General features: G+C 39.3%; 1 protein-coding gene across 1 annotated transcript in view; it reads right to left on the bottom strand.

Moving 5' to 3' along the window:
* Window positions 1–829: 829 nt before the first annotated feature.
* Window positions 830–14,233, bottom strand: part of PDS5B (PDS5, regulator of cohesion maintenance, homolog B (S. cerevisiae)) — a 77,034-nt gene continuing 63,630 nt past the window's right edge. The window contains exons 25-32 of the mRNA XM_010157438.1: window positions 12,514–12,628; window positions 12,051–12,183; window positions 11,126–11,245; window positions 10,698–10,760; window positions 7,932–8,077; window positions 6,103–6,202; window positions 1,027–1,469; window positions 830–935 (exon numbers count right to left, since the gene is read on the bottom strand). Of these exons, the coding sequence (XP_010155740.1) occupies window positions 830–935; window positions 1,027–1,469; window positions 6,103–6,202; window positions 7,932–8,077; window positions 10,698–10,760; window positions 11,126–11,245; window positions 12,051–12,183; window positions 12,514–12,628 (1,226 nt within the window). The remainder of the gene's footprint in view (window positions 936–1,026; window positions 1,470–6,102; window positions 6,203–7,931; window positions 8,078–10,697; window positions 10,761–11,125; window positions 11,246–12,050; window positions 12,184–12,513; window positions 12,629–14,233) is intronic.

Raw genomic sequence — 14,233 nt, 5'->3', positions numbered from 1 at the left:
GAACACTGGAAAGGCAACACCGGAAAGGCTGGGATATTGTGCGTGCAAAGTGCCAGGATGTGATCCAGTGTGAAGCTATAATTTGAACTGAAGGTATAAACTTGTTCAGGCAGAGATCGCTGGTATGGGGAAAAGGCACAGCCAAACCAAACAAAAAACAGTGGGCCAGTTAAGTCCTCTCTACTTGTACACTTCTGCTTTGCACAGATTGTATATACACGTACGGAAGAGATACCTGCAGTTTCCTACAGTGGGCACAAGAAAATGAAGCTAAGCACAGCATCTACCTTTATTTTGGAGCTTAATAAGCCCCACAGTTTTCAAGAGCTACTGTCCTTCATAGATTGTAGCAAATTTTATTCACTTGGAAGTGACTCAAGTGGATAATAAGGCAGCCACAAATTAGAAAGGAAGTGAACATCAATTTAAGGCAAATTAGAATAAACTTATTCTCCACAATACTGTTTCATCACAGCGACAATTTGATTCTTCCTCCCTATCCAAAACAACCAGGAGCACATTTTGCTCCCTGAAGTCCTAATAAGGCCATGTTGTCAAGGCCCTCCTGTGCTTTACTGACTTCTCACCTAGAAGAGCAAAGCTACATATATGCTACCTGAGCACATTAAGCTTACTCGTAGCCTCTTGCTCTGGTCTGAGATGCTCTAGAAGAATCAGCTGGGGAAAACATTTTAGAAATAACAATGACAATTTATTTTCTTAACTTTCAATGAAAGTATTCTGAAATATTGCCAGTAAATGATTGTTTGGGGGCAGAGAGGCATATTTTTAAATTTCACTAAACACAAATTCAGAAAATATTCACCACTTACACTTTTTTTTGCTGTGATGGTGGTGTGTTTGATGACCTTCCTCGTCTTTTCTGTGGCGTAGACTGTGCTGATTCAACTGTACTAGTTTCAGATGGTTCTGCTCTGTTTTGAGGAAGACCCAAATTGCAAAGTATCAAATTATAACTAATGTCCAAGGATAAAAAAGATGCAGCTTAGAAGAAGACAGACTAACCTTTGCTGTGTTCTTTTCGGTGTCCTATTTTGCCTGCCTTTTGGTTTTTGTTCAATGTTTTCAGTTTGCCTTTCTTCCTCCTCCTCCTCCTCTTCTGCTGCAGCTGCTGGTGTTTGGTTTTTTTTGCTCCGTTTTGAAGACTTTGCTACTGGCTCTTCCTTTGGTGTTCCCCCATTATTTGTTTTGGGAGGCCGTCCTCTTCTCCCTTTCTTTGGTGGGCTGTTCTGTTCATCCTCACTTTCTATTATATCTTCTTTTAGCCTTTTTTCCTCCTGCCATTGTGTTTCATCAGATTCTGAAACAACTGCAGGTCTCTTCCTTCCCCGTTGACTTCCTCTAAGTTTTTGCTCTTGGCCCAGTTTATTCAGTTCATCTATGTTTAGTTTCTCTTCTGAATCTGTGATAGCTGCCTTCTTCCTTCCTCTAGGCTTCTCCATCTCTGACTGAAAAGGTAAGATTACATCTTTAAAATAAGAAGTTAAACTGTCATATTAAACTGTCACATACACAAAAGCTACAGAAAATCCCCTCCAACAAGACAGAGTCTTCAAGTTGCACAAGTTGTCTACTGAGATTGTCTAACATATCCGACTCAAAAACCTTTGCAAAAGTATAAACTCATACATACACAAAAAATGCCAGACAAGAGAAAGACTATTTCAAAGGTGAGCAGTTAGAACACTGAAGTCTGTGAGGTCTTCCTCATCTGTATCCTCGGCTGTGTCAAACACAACTGGCTGCAATATCCATAACTGCATTTTTATCAATAGGAAAATATAAAGATATAGAGGATAGAAGTTGTTTACTTGTGACTTCGGCTCTGTTGTGAGCTGTGGGGTGCTTATGCCTGGCTCCCATGCTGGCAGTGGCAAGGCACTAATACAGAAGACAGTGGGCAACCTGAATTTGTAACTGATAAATGGAAGCAGAGGAATTAGTGGTAGCTGCCAAGCACTGCTGCAGTTAAGACTCAACATTTACTCTTCACAGCAGAAAAACCCCATCCAACCCTTAAAAGAATCACAGAATGGTTTGGGTTGGAAGGGACCTTAAAGACCATCTAGTTCCAACCCCCCTGCCATGGGCAGGGACACCTTCCACTAGACCAGGTTGCTCAAAGCCTCATCCAGCCTGGCCTTGAACACTTCCAGGGATGGGGCATCCACAGCTTCCCTGGGCAACCTGTGCCAGCGCCTCACCACCCTCTCTGTAAAAAAATGCTTCCTTATGTCCAATCCAAACCTACCCCTTTTCAGTTTAAAACCATTGTTCCATGTCCTGTCACAACAGGACTTGCTAAAACATCTTTCTTATAAGCTGCCTTATAAGAAAGTACTGAACAGCTTAAGTACTGGAAGGCTGCAATAGGGTCTCCCTAGAGCCTTCTCTTCTCCAGGCTGAACAACCCCAGATCCCTCAGCCATTTTTTTCATAGGAAAGTTATTCCAATGCTCTGACCACTTCTGTGGTTCTCCTCTGGACCTGCTCTAACAGGTCAGTGTCTTTTCTGTGCTGGCGACTCCAGACGTGGATGCAGCACTCCATTGTTCCATGTCCTGTCACAACAGGACTTGCTAAAACATCTTTCTTATAAGCTGCCTTATAAGAAAGTACTGAACAGCTTAAGTACTGGAAGGCTGCAATAGGGTCTCCCTAGAGCCTTCTCTTCTCCAGGCTGAACAACCCCAGATCCCTCAGCCATTTTTTTCATAGGAAAGTTATTCCAATGCTCTGACCACTTCTGTGGTTCTCCTCTGGACCTGCTCTAACAGGTCAGTGTCTTTTCTGTGCTCCAGACGTGGATGCAGCACTCCAGGTGGGGTCTCACCAGAGCAGAGTAGAGGGGCAGAATCCCCTCCCTCGACCTGCTGGCCACACTTCTCCTGATACAGCCCAGGATACGGTTGGCTTTCTGGGCTGCCAGCGCACACTGCCGGCTCATGTCCAGCTTTTCATCCACCAGTACCCCCAAGTCCTTCTCCTCAGGGCTGCTCTCCATCCATTCTCCACCCAGCCTGTACTGACACTGGGGATTGCCCTGAGTCAGGTGCAAGGACCATGCACTTGGCCTTGTTGAACTCCATGAGGTTCACATGGGCCCATTCCTCAAGCCTGTCAAGGTTCCTCTGGATGGCATCCCTTCCCCTCTAGCATATCAAGAAAGGTAGAACCCAAGTCATATGCTTTCAGAACAGAAACTATTCCCTCACCTCTCCAAGCTCTAGTTCCTAAAGAGCACATTAAAGAGCAAAGATTTCAATAAGCAGTTATTCGGACCAGGAGGATTACATGAACCAACCCATATCCCAGAGGTGGTGGGTGTGCAATTCACTCACCTACAATTACACGGGGGCCATGACACCTTCATTTTGGACCATGAAGTGGTCCAAAAGTCCAAATATTTACCATATTTCACAGTTTCACCCCGTTGTTTATTGCAAATTAACATTACTGTATTTCAACGCATCCAACCACTCAGTACTAGCCACACTACAATTTAATCATAACGCCAGTTGTGCCAGTTAAACCAGACTGAATGGTTTTTTCCTTCACATCTCCCTTAAGACATAAGGTAGAAGTCAGCTTACAAATACATGTCTCCACTTTATCTGTAAACCCTGGTCAAGAAAAGCAGAAAGAAAAGCCAGAAAGGATATAAGGAGGAAAAAAAACCAGTAGAAGAAACTGAAGGACAAAGAATAACACTAGAATAAAATAAGAAAAATGTTTGAATAATCATGACATCTCCTGCCAGTTCATGACTTCACTGACAAAACTGCTGATCTAGATTAGTGACATTTTCTTTATTCCCTGTTCCATTTGGTTGTCAGTGATTGTGCACAACTGTCATTGCAGCTGCTTTTACTAGGTAAGTAGCTGTACCCAAGTTTCAAAGTAAAGTTTTTCCCTCAGGATAAACAGTGTCCCACAATGTCAGAACCAGCATGCTACTCTGACGTAATCTGGACAAATTTCCTGAATTGTGACATCTTTAAAACATGAATTTTCTGCTGCCTGATTAAAATTCTGCTTCTCAGTTAATGCTTGCTATAGCCTGCTCCCCAACTGAAATAAGACCCAAAAATGAGTTCTGGATCAATGACCTTGAGCAACTTGCATACATATTCAAAGTGAAATACAAATGCCCTCAAAAGTACTCAAAATAACAAACTGTATTTGCTTTATCACTTAAGATTTGTGGGTTATCAATTCAACCTAATGCTTCTAAACATGAATTGCATGTCAGCAGCTATTTGGACCCTCACACTTTCCAAGGTTTACAGCTGAAATGACATACCAATACAGGAAGCATCAGAAGGGTTATTTGTTTTGACAAAAGATTCCTAAATTTTTTTGTTTTGTTATAAGCCATTTGCTTTTCCCACAAGATACCACAACATAACATGGCTATCTGCACTTCAAGACAAGCAAATATTCAGGGCACTTTTACTAGTCAGCAGTTTATGTCCCAAGCAACGAGGAAAAATGTAACAGACTGGCATAATGGGAGACACTATTTAGCCTGTTTAATAACTCCATTAACATATTAAAGCACTACATCTGAGTGAGAGTCCAAACCACTTTGATAGCCTCATTAGGAACCTTCAGCATTACTGATCTACAGAAATACATAAATCCATCATTAAGAATTAGTAAGGACAAGGCTACCACTTTCAAAGGCCTACCACTCTCAGAGGCCTTGGTTAGGATGGAATAGGAGCACAGTATTTCAGTTGGAAGGTACCTGCAACAATCATCTGGTCCAACTGCCTGACCACTTCAGGGCTGACCAAAAGCTAAACCATGTTATTAAGGGCATTGTCCTAATGCCTCAAACACTGACAGGTGTGGTTAGTGGTCATTCCCTAAAATCCCTAAGACAGACACATGTAATTTCTCCTGAATGATCCTGACACTGTAAAAGAGCATAGCAATGACACCATTCTGCTACCCCCTTGAGGTTCAATGTTCTCACAGAACAATTTGTTTATCTAGCAGCATTGTCAATTTGCATGTTAATCATTAAGACTGTTTTCCATCCTATGGATTGTACTGATCTGGAAGTATCAGTTAGCTAAGCTCACTCTGTCCTAAAAACCTGTTGAAGACTGTATTACGCACAGACAGCTTTAAAATAATCATGCTGCAACTGCTACTTGTGAGACCTGGCATTCAGAACCAAGCATTTTCCTGCCTTGACTGCAGCACAAGTTGCATGCCAGAAAACAGAATCCATATGACTATTCCGATAACTCTTCCCTGAACTTCTAAATCCCATGTTCTAGATAACCAGAGCACAAACGGTTGCTGTTCCTTATGGCTGCTGAAAGGAACACACAGCTGGCTGGAAAAGGAGAACATGCCTTAGAACCACTGACGGGCCAGTACAAGCAAAGGTTATAATTCTAACACCTTATTACAGCATTGATGCATTGTCACTTTGCTAGCTATGAGCAAGAAACCATATAAGATACAGACTTTCCAACCTTGGAAGGTAAGCTGAAATATCACAGAGGTTAAACTGCTCCCTCAAAACTCCAGTATAGTTGACCATTCTTCAACTAATCCAATTAATTCTTCCAAAGCTATACTTCAAGTAAACATCACTAACACATACCAAAAAAACCTCACTCTACAGTATACTGGGGAGCGGAAGTCCAAGGAACTATTAACTTGAACGACGTCCCAAATGCTTCATCAACAAACCCTGAGAATGAGACAAATCGTGTACTGATTCTCACCAACGAGGATCCAGCAGAATCTACCCTGTCAATATTACCAATACCCTGCAAATCATCACTGGCAATCTTGAAAGCTTACAGGAGCTGTCGGTATGATGCAAAGGTATGTATGCACCCAACGTACACATGAAAAACAGACAAACAGAACCTTTTTTCATTGCATTCTCGTATCCAACTCTAAACCCATTCTCCAGTAGTTTACAACATCAACTCAGTTTCATGTTTCTGCATATTTTCCTGAACGGTATCATGTACAATCACATTCATTTTTATTTTTAAGTCCCGGTGACTTAAAATGAAACACAGGCACTGTAACCAAACAGCTCACCCTTACAAGATCAGAGTCGTCCCTTTTGTCAGTTTTCTTCCCTGGTAAGGGTGAAGTCAGTGTGAATTCTTCATTTTCACTGTGGTCCATTTCCGTACTGTCAAGCCTAGAATGAAAAAACATTTGTTCTCCTTGTTATTATAATACAGTGGGCAAACGTTTAAAAAATTATTAAGAACAACAGTATTCAGAAGAAATCTATTCCTAAACCATGAACAATCGGGCAGAAAAAACCTTTCACTCCAGCTACTACAGCCACCACATATCACAACCCAAAACATCTCAGGATGCTTGTCTCAGGACAAAGATGTCGATCATAAGCCAAGCTGAATTTTCTTTTTTCACTAGGAAAGACAAACAGCTTTTTCAAACAGAAATGCCTGACTGATTTACAAGAGATCTGCGCTTTTAGATAACATTTGCACACACTTTCATATACTAGAGATCCCCACAAACAGACCAGCCAAAGCACGCACGCTTTCCTATGGTGAGGTTTAGGCAATAAACCAGATGTAAATCGCAGAGACCAGTTCATCCTTCAGCTTTCTGTTGTTACTTAGGGCAGCGATTTCATTTTTATTTCAATTTCTACATATGTAAATGTGAGTAATACCACCTCCTGCATATGTAAAACACTAAGACCCACAGATAAAAGGTAACATACTGGGGAAGAAGGCAGAAGCAACATTTTAAATAACAATGCATGTTTTTTATTGAAAAGAAATACGCTACATGCTGAAATGAAAAGTCGTGTTCACATACACAAACTCTTAACTCCTACAAGCATAAAAATCTAATAACTACAATGTAATTGGAAGCCCAAATACAGAACAGTATTGGTCTCAGAATCCTTTCACTGGATATTAGCCAATCTTTAGCCAATAATGTGTTTTGTCATATAAACCTGCATGACTTGTAAAGAAATAAGCCTTTCTGTGGACTTTCTATAGAGTTTGGGAGTATTTCTTACAAAAGACAGCACTACATTTTAAATTAATATCATATATTAAATAGTCATGGAAGCACCAAATGAGAAGTCTTATTTCTAAACACAACATTTCTGCACAGTCTTGAATTAATGTGAGAAAATAGGAATAGTGGAGGCTATGGAATCTCTAAATGTCTGTGAAATAAGTCAATGGTAACGTGATTTTCAGTTAAAAAAACGAACAAAAGAAGATACAGTAACTGATAATAATCTTTAAAAAATGACACAAAAGCTGTAATTTCTAAAGACTGATAACTAGATGATGACTCCTCTAGTGTTACAGTACATTCCCCTCTCTGTCACAAAGACATCTAAAATCCAAAAACGCTCATCTGCGAAGCCCATCAAAGTGCAGGACAAATTTAAAGAGGAGGAAGTCCTACGTGATCACCACAATGGCCTACTAGTACTCACTGTCTGTGATGTGTTGTTAACATTACAGCAGGCCACAGGGGTCCTAGGAACTGCAGATGGACGTACTCACACACGCATATAGATATGTATACATACATGTAGATATGTATGTTTGTGTGTATATATATGCACACACACGGGGGGGTTATATCTATATATTAAAAAACATAAAACAAACATATGAGGCTCTTCTCTCCCACAGCCAACTTTGGGTGTGAGTTGATTCTGGATTTACTTTTATTTTTAAAAAGCACATTTATTTCTGGTGTTGGAAAGCCAAATTAATAGTTTCAGTTATACCAGTGTAGTACTATAACTTTACTTCAAAATAAGACAATAGAATTCTGTTTCTCACTTAGAAAACACCATAGAAATATTCAAAGTTTCCATTACAAATACTTGAAATATCAAAGCTCTTTTGTTGTCTACCAACCTCCCTTTGATCCTTCCTGGAGAGCTTGGATTTGAACTGCTGCTGGCATTGCTTACAGTTTCCATTCGTGAAGATTTGGATTGAGACTGCTTGCCTGCTGACGAAAGAGGCTTATTAACTGCTCCAAGAACATTGGCTGCTTTGGGCTGAAACCAAAAATATATTTCCTTTATTTTAAGCTACACATTTAGATATTGTTAACATGTACTATGCTTAAAATACTCACAGATTTCACTTTCTGCAATCAGTACCTTAATTTTAACATACAGCTATAAGCATTTTTATATGAAAATTATAACACCAGAAGCAAGCTGACAAAGCTGTAATCCAATAGCTAGTAGCTGCCTACAGTATTCTTCTCTCTACTCCTATATTCAAGTCCTCTTCTCACTGGCAGTATTGGGTGCTCACCTGACTCTGCAGGAAGCCACTTCAGGACTGTTTGTGCAGTTTGGTGTCTGCTGATCTAGCTGCCTGAACCAGCTCACCATTTGGATCAGATAAGCATCTGTGCTGGCAAACCAGAAATAGCAGTAGGACAGCCCCCTCAGCAAAGAAGCCATTAGACTGGCTTAGCTGTAATGGCAAACCACACTAGTTTTAACTAGGAAGGAACGACTGAGCCTCAAAAAGCAAATATTGTGGAGAAGATTCTGATGCTTCATGCACAGATTTTAAAATAATAGGCTTTTAATAGGTGCCAAAATTTCCAGACACTGATGAGCTTCCATTTAATTTATATTTCGGGCATGCCAAATACCTCCAGCTCATACTAACTTTTGAAAGAGCTGAAGGAGTTCAGTTACTCCTAAAAAGAATACATATTTATGCCCAATACCCATGTATAAAAAGGCTGAATTAAAGATAATTCTCCACATTTGTCTCTATCTGGGATGATCCATCTTCTGTTTTAATATTAGCTTTAGACACAGCTAGAATCTAATGACAGCTAAAAAGTCCAACATGCACATCATTGCAGCTTTGAGTGTTCCTTTTTCAGGCATGAGCACCACGGATGTGTTGGTTATACTTTCTATAGCCAGAGGGAATTTTACACTTAAACCAAAGATTCAATCTGCACTGAGTACAAGAAAAATAGCACACCCTTTCAAAAAATAAACCTTAGAGAACAAAATCCATTTTAACAATTTACATCCACAGTTTAGAACTTAACCAATAAGTGAACACAGAAAGAGCTGAAAGGCAGCGAGACGCTCACATTCACACTGGACTGGACTTCCTGCTAAGGAGGGGCTACCACAAACAGGGCCCGCCGCTACAGCTCCTCCCTTACCACAGAACCTACACTCAAAGCCTTGCTGCCCTCAGACACTGCTCCCTGCTTATATCTGCCCCCCTAACCCCACCACTCTTCCCTTTCCAAAAATGAGACTCCCTAGACCAACTCTCATTCCACACTGCTCTCAAGATGGCGAAGCAACTGAAAAATTTTGGTGGTCAAAAATACTTCTGCTGTTTGTTACAAAATTTCAGAACAAAAAAGGAAGTAAGAATATCGGGCCCTTGAAATTTAAAGTAATATAAAAGCCACCTTAGGTTTTAAAAGAATTTCAAATTAGGAAGTATGGGAGAGATGGAGCTAATGGAGAGAGTCCAGCAAAGGGCCACTAAGATGAAGATGGGACTGGGGTGCTTCTCATATGAGGGAAGTCTGAGAGCAGGGGCTTTGGACTATATGACCTCCATAGGTCCTTTCTAACCTCAAACATTCCATGATTCTGTGATAGCATAAACCACATATTAAGTTTGGGACAAACTAGCAAGATTGCTTTGTGTCAAAAACTGGATGATAGAACTTAATATTGATTACTGATCAGAGATGAGAAGACAACTTCCTTTTTAAAACCTCTGGGTCTTCAGTAAGAAGTGAATCTCTAATCCATGGAGTTCAAATACTCAGATGTGCAGGACAGTGATGATATTTTCTGATCAATAACTGTTGGCTTTCAACTTCTAATCAAAAAGATGTCCCTGTACGTATGCATTTTTTCCTAACTTGCATTCCTCTTCCTGTCAGGAAGTTACTAGCTCATAGCTAAGGCTTCATTAACAGAGTTCACTGTAATGTAGAAGCTGTATTTTTATTTCTTACACAAGGTAGCAAATGAATGTTCTCCTGTAATCTAGAACAGGACATATGATGAAAACCACAATTTGTCTTTTCCTTTACTACATTTTAATTTTATTCTGAAGAGTGCCTGGGTTTAGTTTTAGTGAAAAAAGAATACTGCCACTCAATACAAGGCATATTGAGAAAGAACAAATTAACTGACTGTTCTGAGGTTACATTATCTTCTAAGACACCGTAAAATGGTGTTCAGCTTTGCCAAAGATTATTGATGTGATTTAAGTAAGATTTATTATTAAAGTTTTCCATAGCTGTCACTTCAAATGCAATATCGTAGTCTTCTGCAGAATAAAAGGTTAAGCATTTTGCAAACCTGTCCAATATTATGGGGTAGGGTTTTTTTGACTTTCTCCTTTTAAAGACAACAGGCTTTACCTACTATTACCACCAACCCAGCACAGACAGCAGCAGCTTTCCCTTCTACCTATCTTTCTCTCTACCTGTTTCCTAACCTTTGGTATATAAATACTTTAGGCAGAAACATTGTATTTTCTTAAGCTTGAAGCATTTCATTAACTCTGCTAGTTTTCTTTAAAAAACAAACAAAACGCAACACAAACCAAAACTGCAACACAGCACCAAAATCAAACCCCTCAAACCCCCCCAACCATACATACCTTTCCAGGAGTGAAAAATGACTTCATTTCCGGAGGAAGATAATTTTTGGTGTTACTGAAATTCTGTAAAGAAAGGAGGGGGAGGGGGGGAAAAAGGGAAAATAAAAAAATCCCAGCAATAGTCAGCGCACAAGTTACATATATTTTGGAGGTAGTACTGGAAGATTTTTTTTTTTTTTTCCAACACATCAGCTACACTTTTGACATTTTAAACCTGAACAATAATATCTCGGAAGCGGGAGAAGGAGAAATCAGTGTGTGTACACGTACATAAACATTTATGAAAAAACAAATACATTTTCAATCACTCCTTAATATGGGGAAGACTGAAGTTACAAGAACTAGTGAAAAAAACCCCAACCCAGAATTCCAACTAACAAAAGATTTAAACAGACTTATCTCAAGAAGAATGAAATGCCAAGGTATACCTTGTCAGGTTGAGTAAAGTATCTGGCTGGAAGTACAGGGTCTTTAGGGGATTCCAAACTGTACGTTGTACTCTTTGACATAATGATATTCATTGCTACATCACAGACTGTGTATAGCTTCTGTAAGTAATAAAATTTTAAAAATCAAATAAATAAAACTTCAGAAGTTCATTGTAAATCTTGTCAAAAGACAGTGTATTTTGAGCACAGAACTAGAAGAACTCACAGTTTTAAAGCAATCACCTTAAACATTTAACATTAGCCTGTATCTTAAACAGTGTATCACAGGGTACTAAAATACAGGAGCAAAAGACAAAAGCCCTGAAGGCCCAGCAGTTAAAGAGCATTAGCTTTCATAACCTTTCCATGCTTAAGGATAGTGTATGCCACAGTTTCAAAGACAAAGCTTAGGGAAAAAAAAATAATCTCGGTGGGAAAAGTGGGAAAGTGACAAACCTGTACATTATGTGATGCAACAAAAAATCAAAACCGAGGTAAGGGTTTGATACATGTACTACACAACACACAGCAGAAACGTCTAATGCATGTATTTTTCTTCCTATACTAAGCTTACTCTTGCACTTTTAAAATGAAATATTACAAAGCACTTTAGTGGATGGTTTAAACAGTAAATATTATAGTTTACATGTATTTCAAGTTAGCATTTAATAGTCTTACTGAGGCAGAAACCGGAGGACTGCAAACTATTACAATTCCCTTGCAAACGTGCAAGTTCTACTAAAGCTTAGGAGAATAATGGTCATCTACACTACAATAACTCAAATCATTACAGAATACAATGTATCACCTCCCATATACAATTCTATTGAAAAACATTTTAAAGTCAGTGCGTAAACAAAAAGCAACTAATTTCCAGAAGCAGGCCACTATTAAATGCAATTTCCAACCAAGAGGTATCACCTACTTCATTCATTTTTGGATCATCTGGTCCTTGAGCATCCTTAGTCTGCTTGATATTTTCTACCATTTTTCTGATAAAGGCATGACTGTTGTTTTCATTTTTAGCCATCAATATTTCCAGTATGAACCACAGGCACCTAAAGAAGAAATGCAGTACTTCTCATGAATAAAAATGCAAAAGAAACTCTTTTTAAAAGCACATCTGAGGTTTTAGTAGTATTAAGAATTTGAATCAGTCTAACACTGGGACACCAATTCTTTAGGAAACAAGTGAAGGTAGGATAAGCAGGTGGTGAAGGTTCCTCTAAGACATCACACAGTGCTAAAAAAGCATATATACTATTTCTCAATATTTTACAGGAATAACTGCATTCATTATGTGCACTGGGTACCCCAACGAAATTAAGTTTCACAAAGAATAAAATTAATATTGTTTCTTGGGTTAAAACTATTAAAAGTAGTCTTACTCTTTAATGTCCTTGAGTTGTTCAATGTCCTGGACTTTGACATAATCTGGGTCATGAGCTAGAAGATGGATAGTGTAAGGAACAACATACTCAGGCAGAAGCGATAACAGTTTCTCTGAAAAGCAGAAGAAAGATACATAAGGCTACGTATCAAGAAATATGCTTTCCTACAGAGAAAAGAGCAAAAATTCAGGTCAGCATACATTAAGCACATACAAACACACGTGGGCCTATCATTTCTTTACGATGTTGCGTCTCATGGTTCATGTGCAGATGTTTCATGCATAGTTAAGATCTTAATTTTTCCATCTCTCACTCAGGGCTGCATATTTTCTAGCTACCTTGAGAATACAGCTACAGTCACTCCCTACTCCCATGGCTTTCCTTGGTTTGAAGCCTGTATTCTAAAGACTTCAAAAAACAGAAGTGAGGATAGATCACAAAATCCACGTTAACTGCAAGATGTGAGACCAGCACAATTGTAGGATAAGCTACTATTCTGTCTTTGGACACTGCACTGTACAGCCTTGTCAACAGAATGTAAAGACATGCCCTTTGCAGGGGGTTTGCAGCCCAATTGCCATGACGTTCTCCAAATCCACAGCCCACCGTATCTGTCTAAAGAGGAGATAGCTGGTAACATGAAAGCTGTAATAAAGTAGTAGTGGACGGAGTTTGAAAGGCTCAATTCCACTTGAACTGAGCAGCACAACTGAACTAGGACATTCAAAGCATCCAAAACTTTTTTTAGCATCCTCTGAGACTCGTAAGGAGTCCTAAGCAAGGGCTGCAGGAGAAAGTCTTTGCTACATCACAGCAGTCAGATGGCCCATTTTCCTCAAGATATTCAAAAAGTAAGGCTTCCCAAAGACACTCTCAGACTTAGGAGCACAAAATACACCTTCTGTAAGGTAACAAATTCCTGAGCTAATCAACGCTATGCAGAGTGACCTTCAGCACCTCAAAGTTTGATAACGAAAAGCAGAATGAAAAAAGTCATATCCCACAGGGCAAGGACAAGAAAAGACAAGTTGTCCATCAAAATTCAAAATGCATTTTGCAGAAGATGTCCCCACTATAGCCTAATGACTAAGAGGAACTGAAGGATGCACAGCACACCTAAGTTATGAAACCTGTACCCTGTGCAACAGGCAGGATGATAGACATGGAAGGCATGCTAGTATTCTATGTATTTTACTACGGAAAAACCATCTGACCGTGAGTGCTTGCAGCAATGCAAAGTCATAGTATTAACAGGGATAAACACTTGAATGTATATATGAAGGAAGGAGAGAAATTCCTGTCTCTGCATCTGTGGGATGGGGAAGGTGGGAATCATCGTATTTTTGAGCTAGTGAGTGGTCATGAAAGACATGACCAAGTCTGGAAAACCTTTCAGTAAGCCTTTAACTAGGCCATATTAGATTACAAATAAAAAGTCCAAACATTTGTACATCATTACAAACTATTACAACTATTAATCATTACAACTATTTTTAAATTCTTCAGAACACTGACATTTTTATCTCCAATACAGGTATTCATGAGATGTGCTTGACAAATACTGTGGAGATCAAATTAAATACATCATATCAGAAGATTAACTAAGTAATTGCCACACAGAAGTCAAGTCTCACTCTGTCTATCCCATTCTTAAAGGTCTGCAGAAACAGGGATAATGCACAGCCTACCTAAAATAGTTGGATTCATTCAGAATAGG

Source organism: Eurypyga helias, unplaced genomic scaffold, assembly GCF_000690775.1.
Source record: "Eurypyga helias isolate BGI_N326 unplaced genomic scaffold, ASM69077v1 scaffold3338, whole genome shotgun sequence".
Classification (NCBI taxonomy): Eukaryota; Metazoa; Chordata; class Aves; order Eurypygiformes; family Eurypygidae; genus Eurypyga; species Eurypyga helias.
The sequence above is the reverse complement of the archived record's forward strand: the minus strand, read 5'-3'. Positions and strand labels throughout refer to the sequence as shown.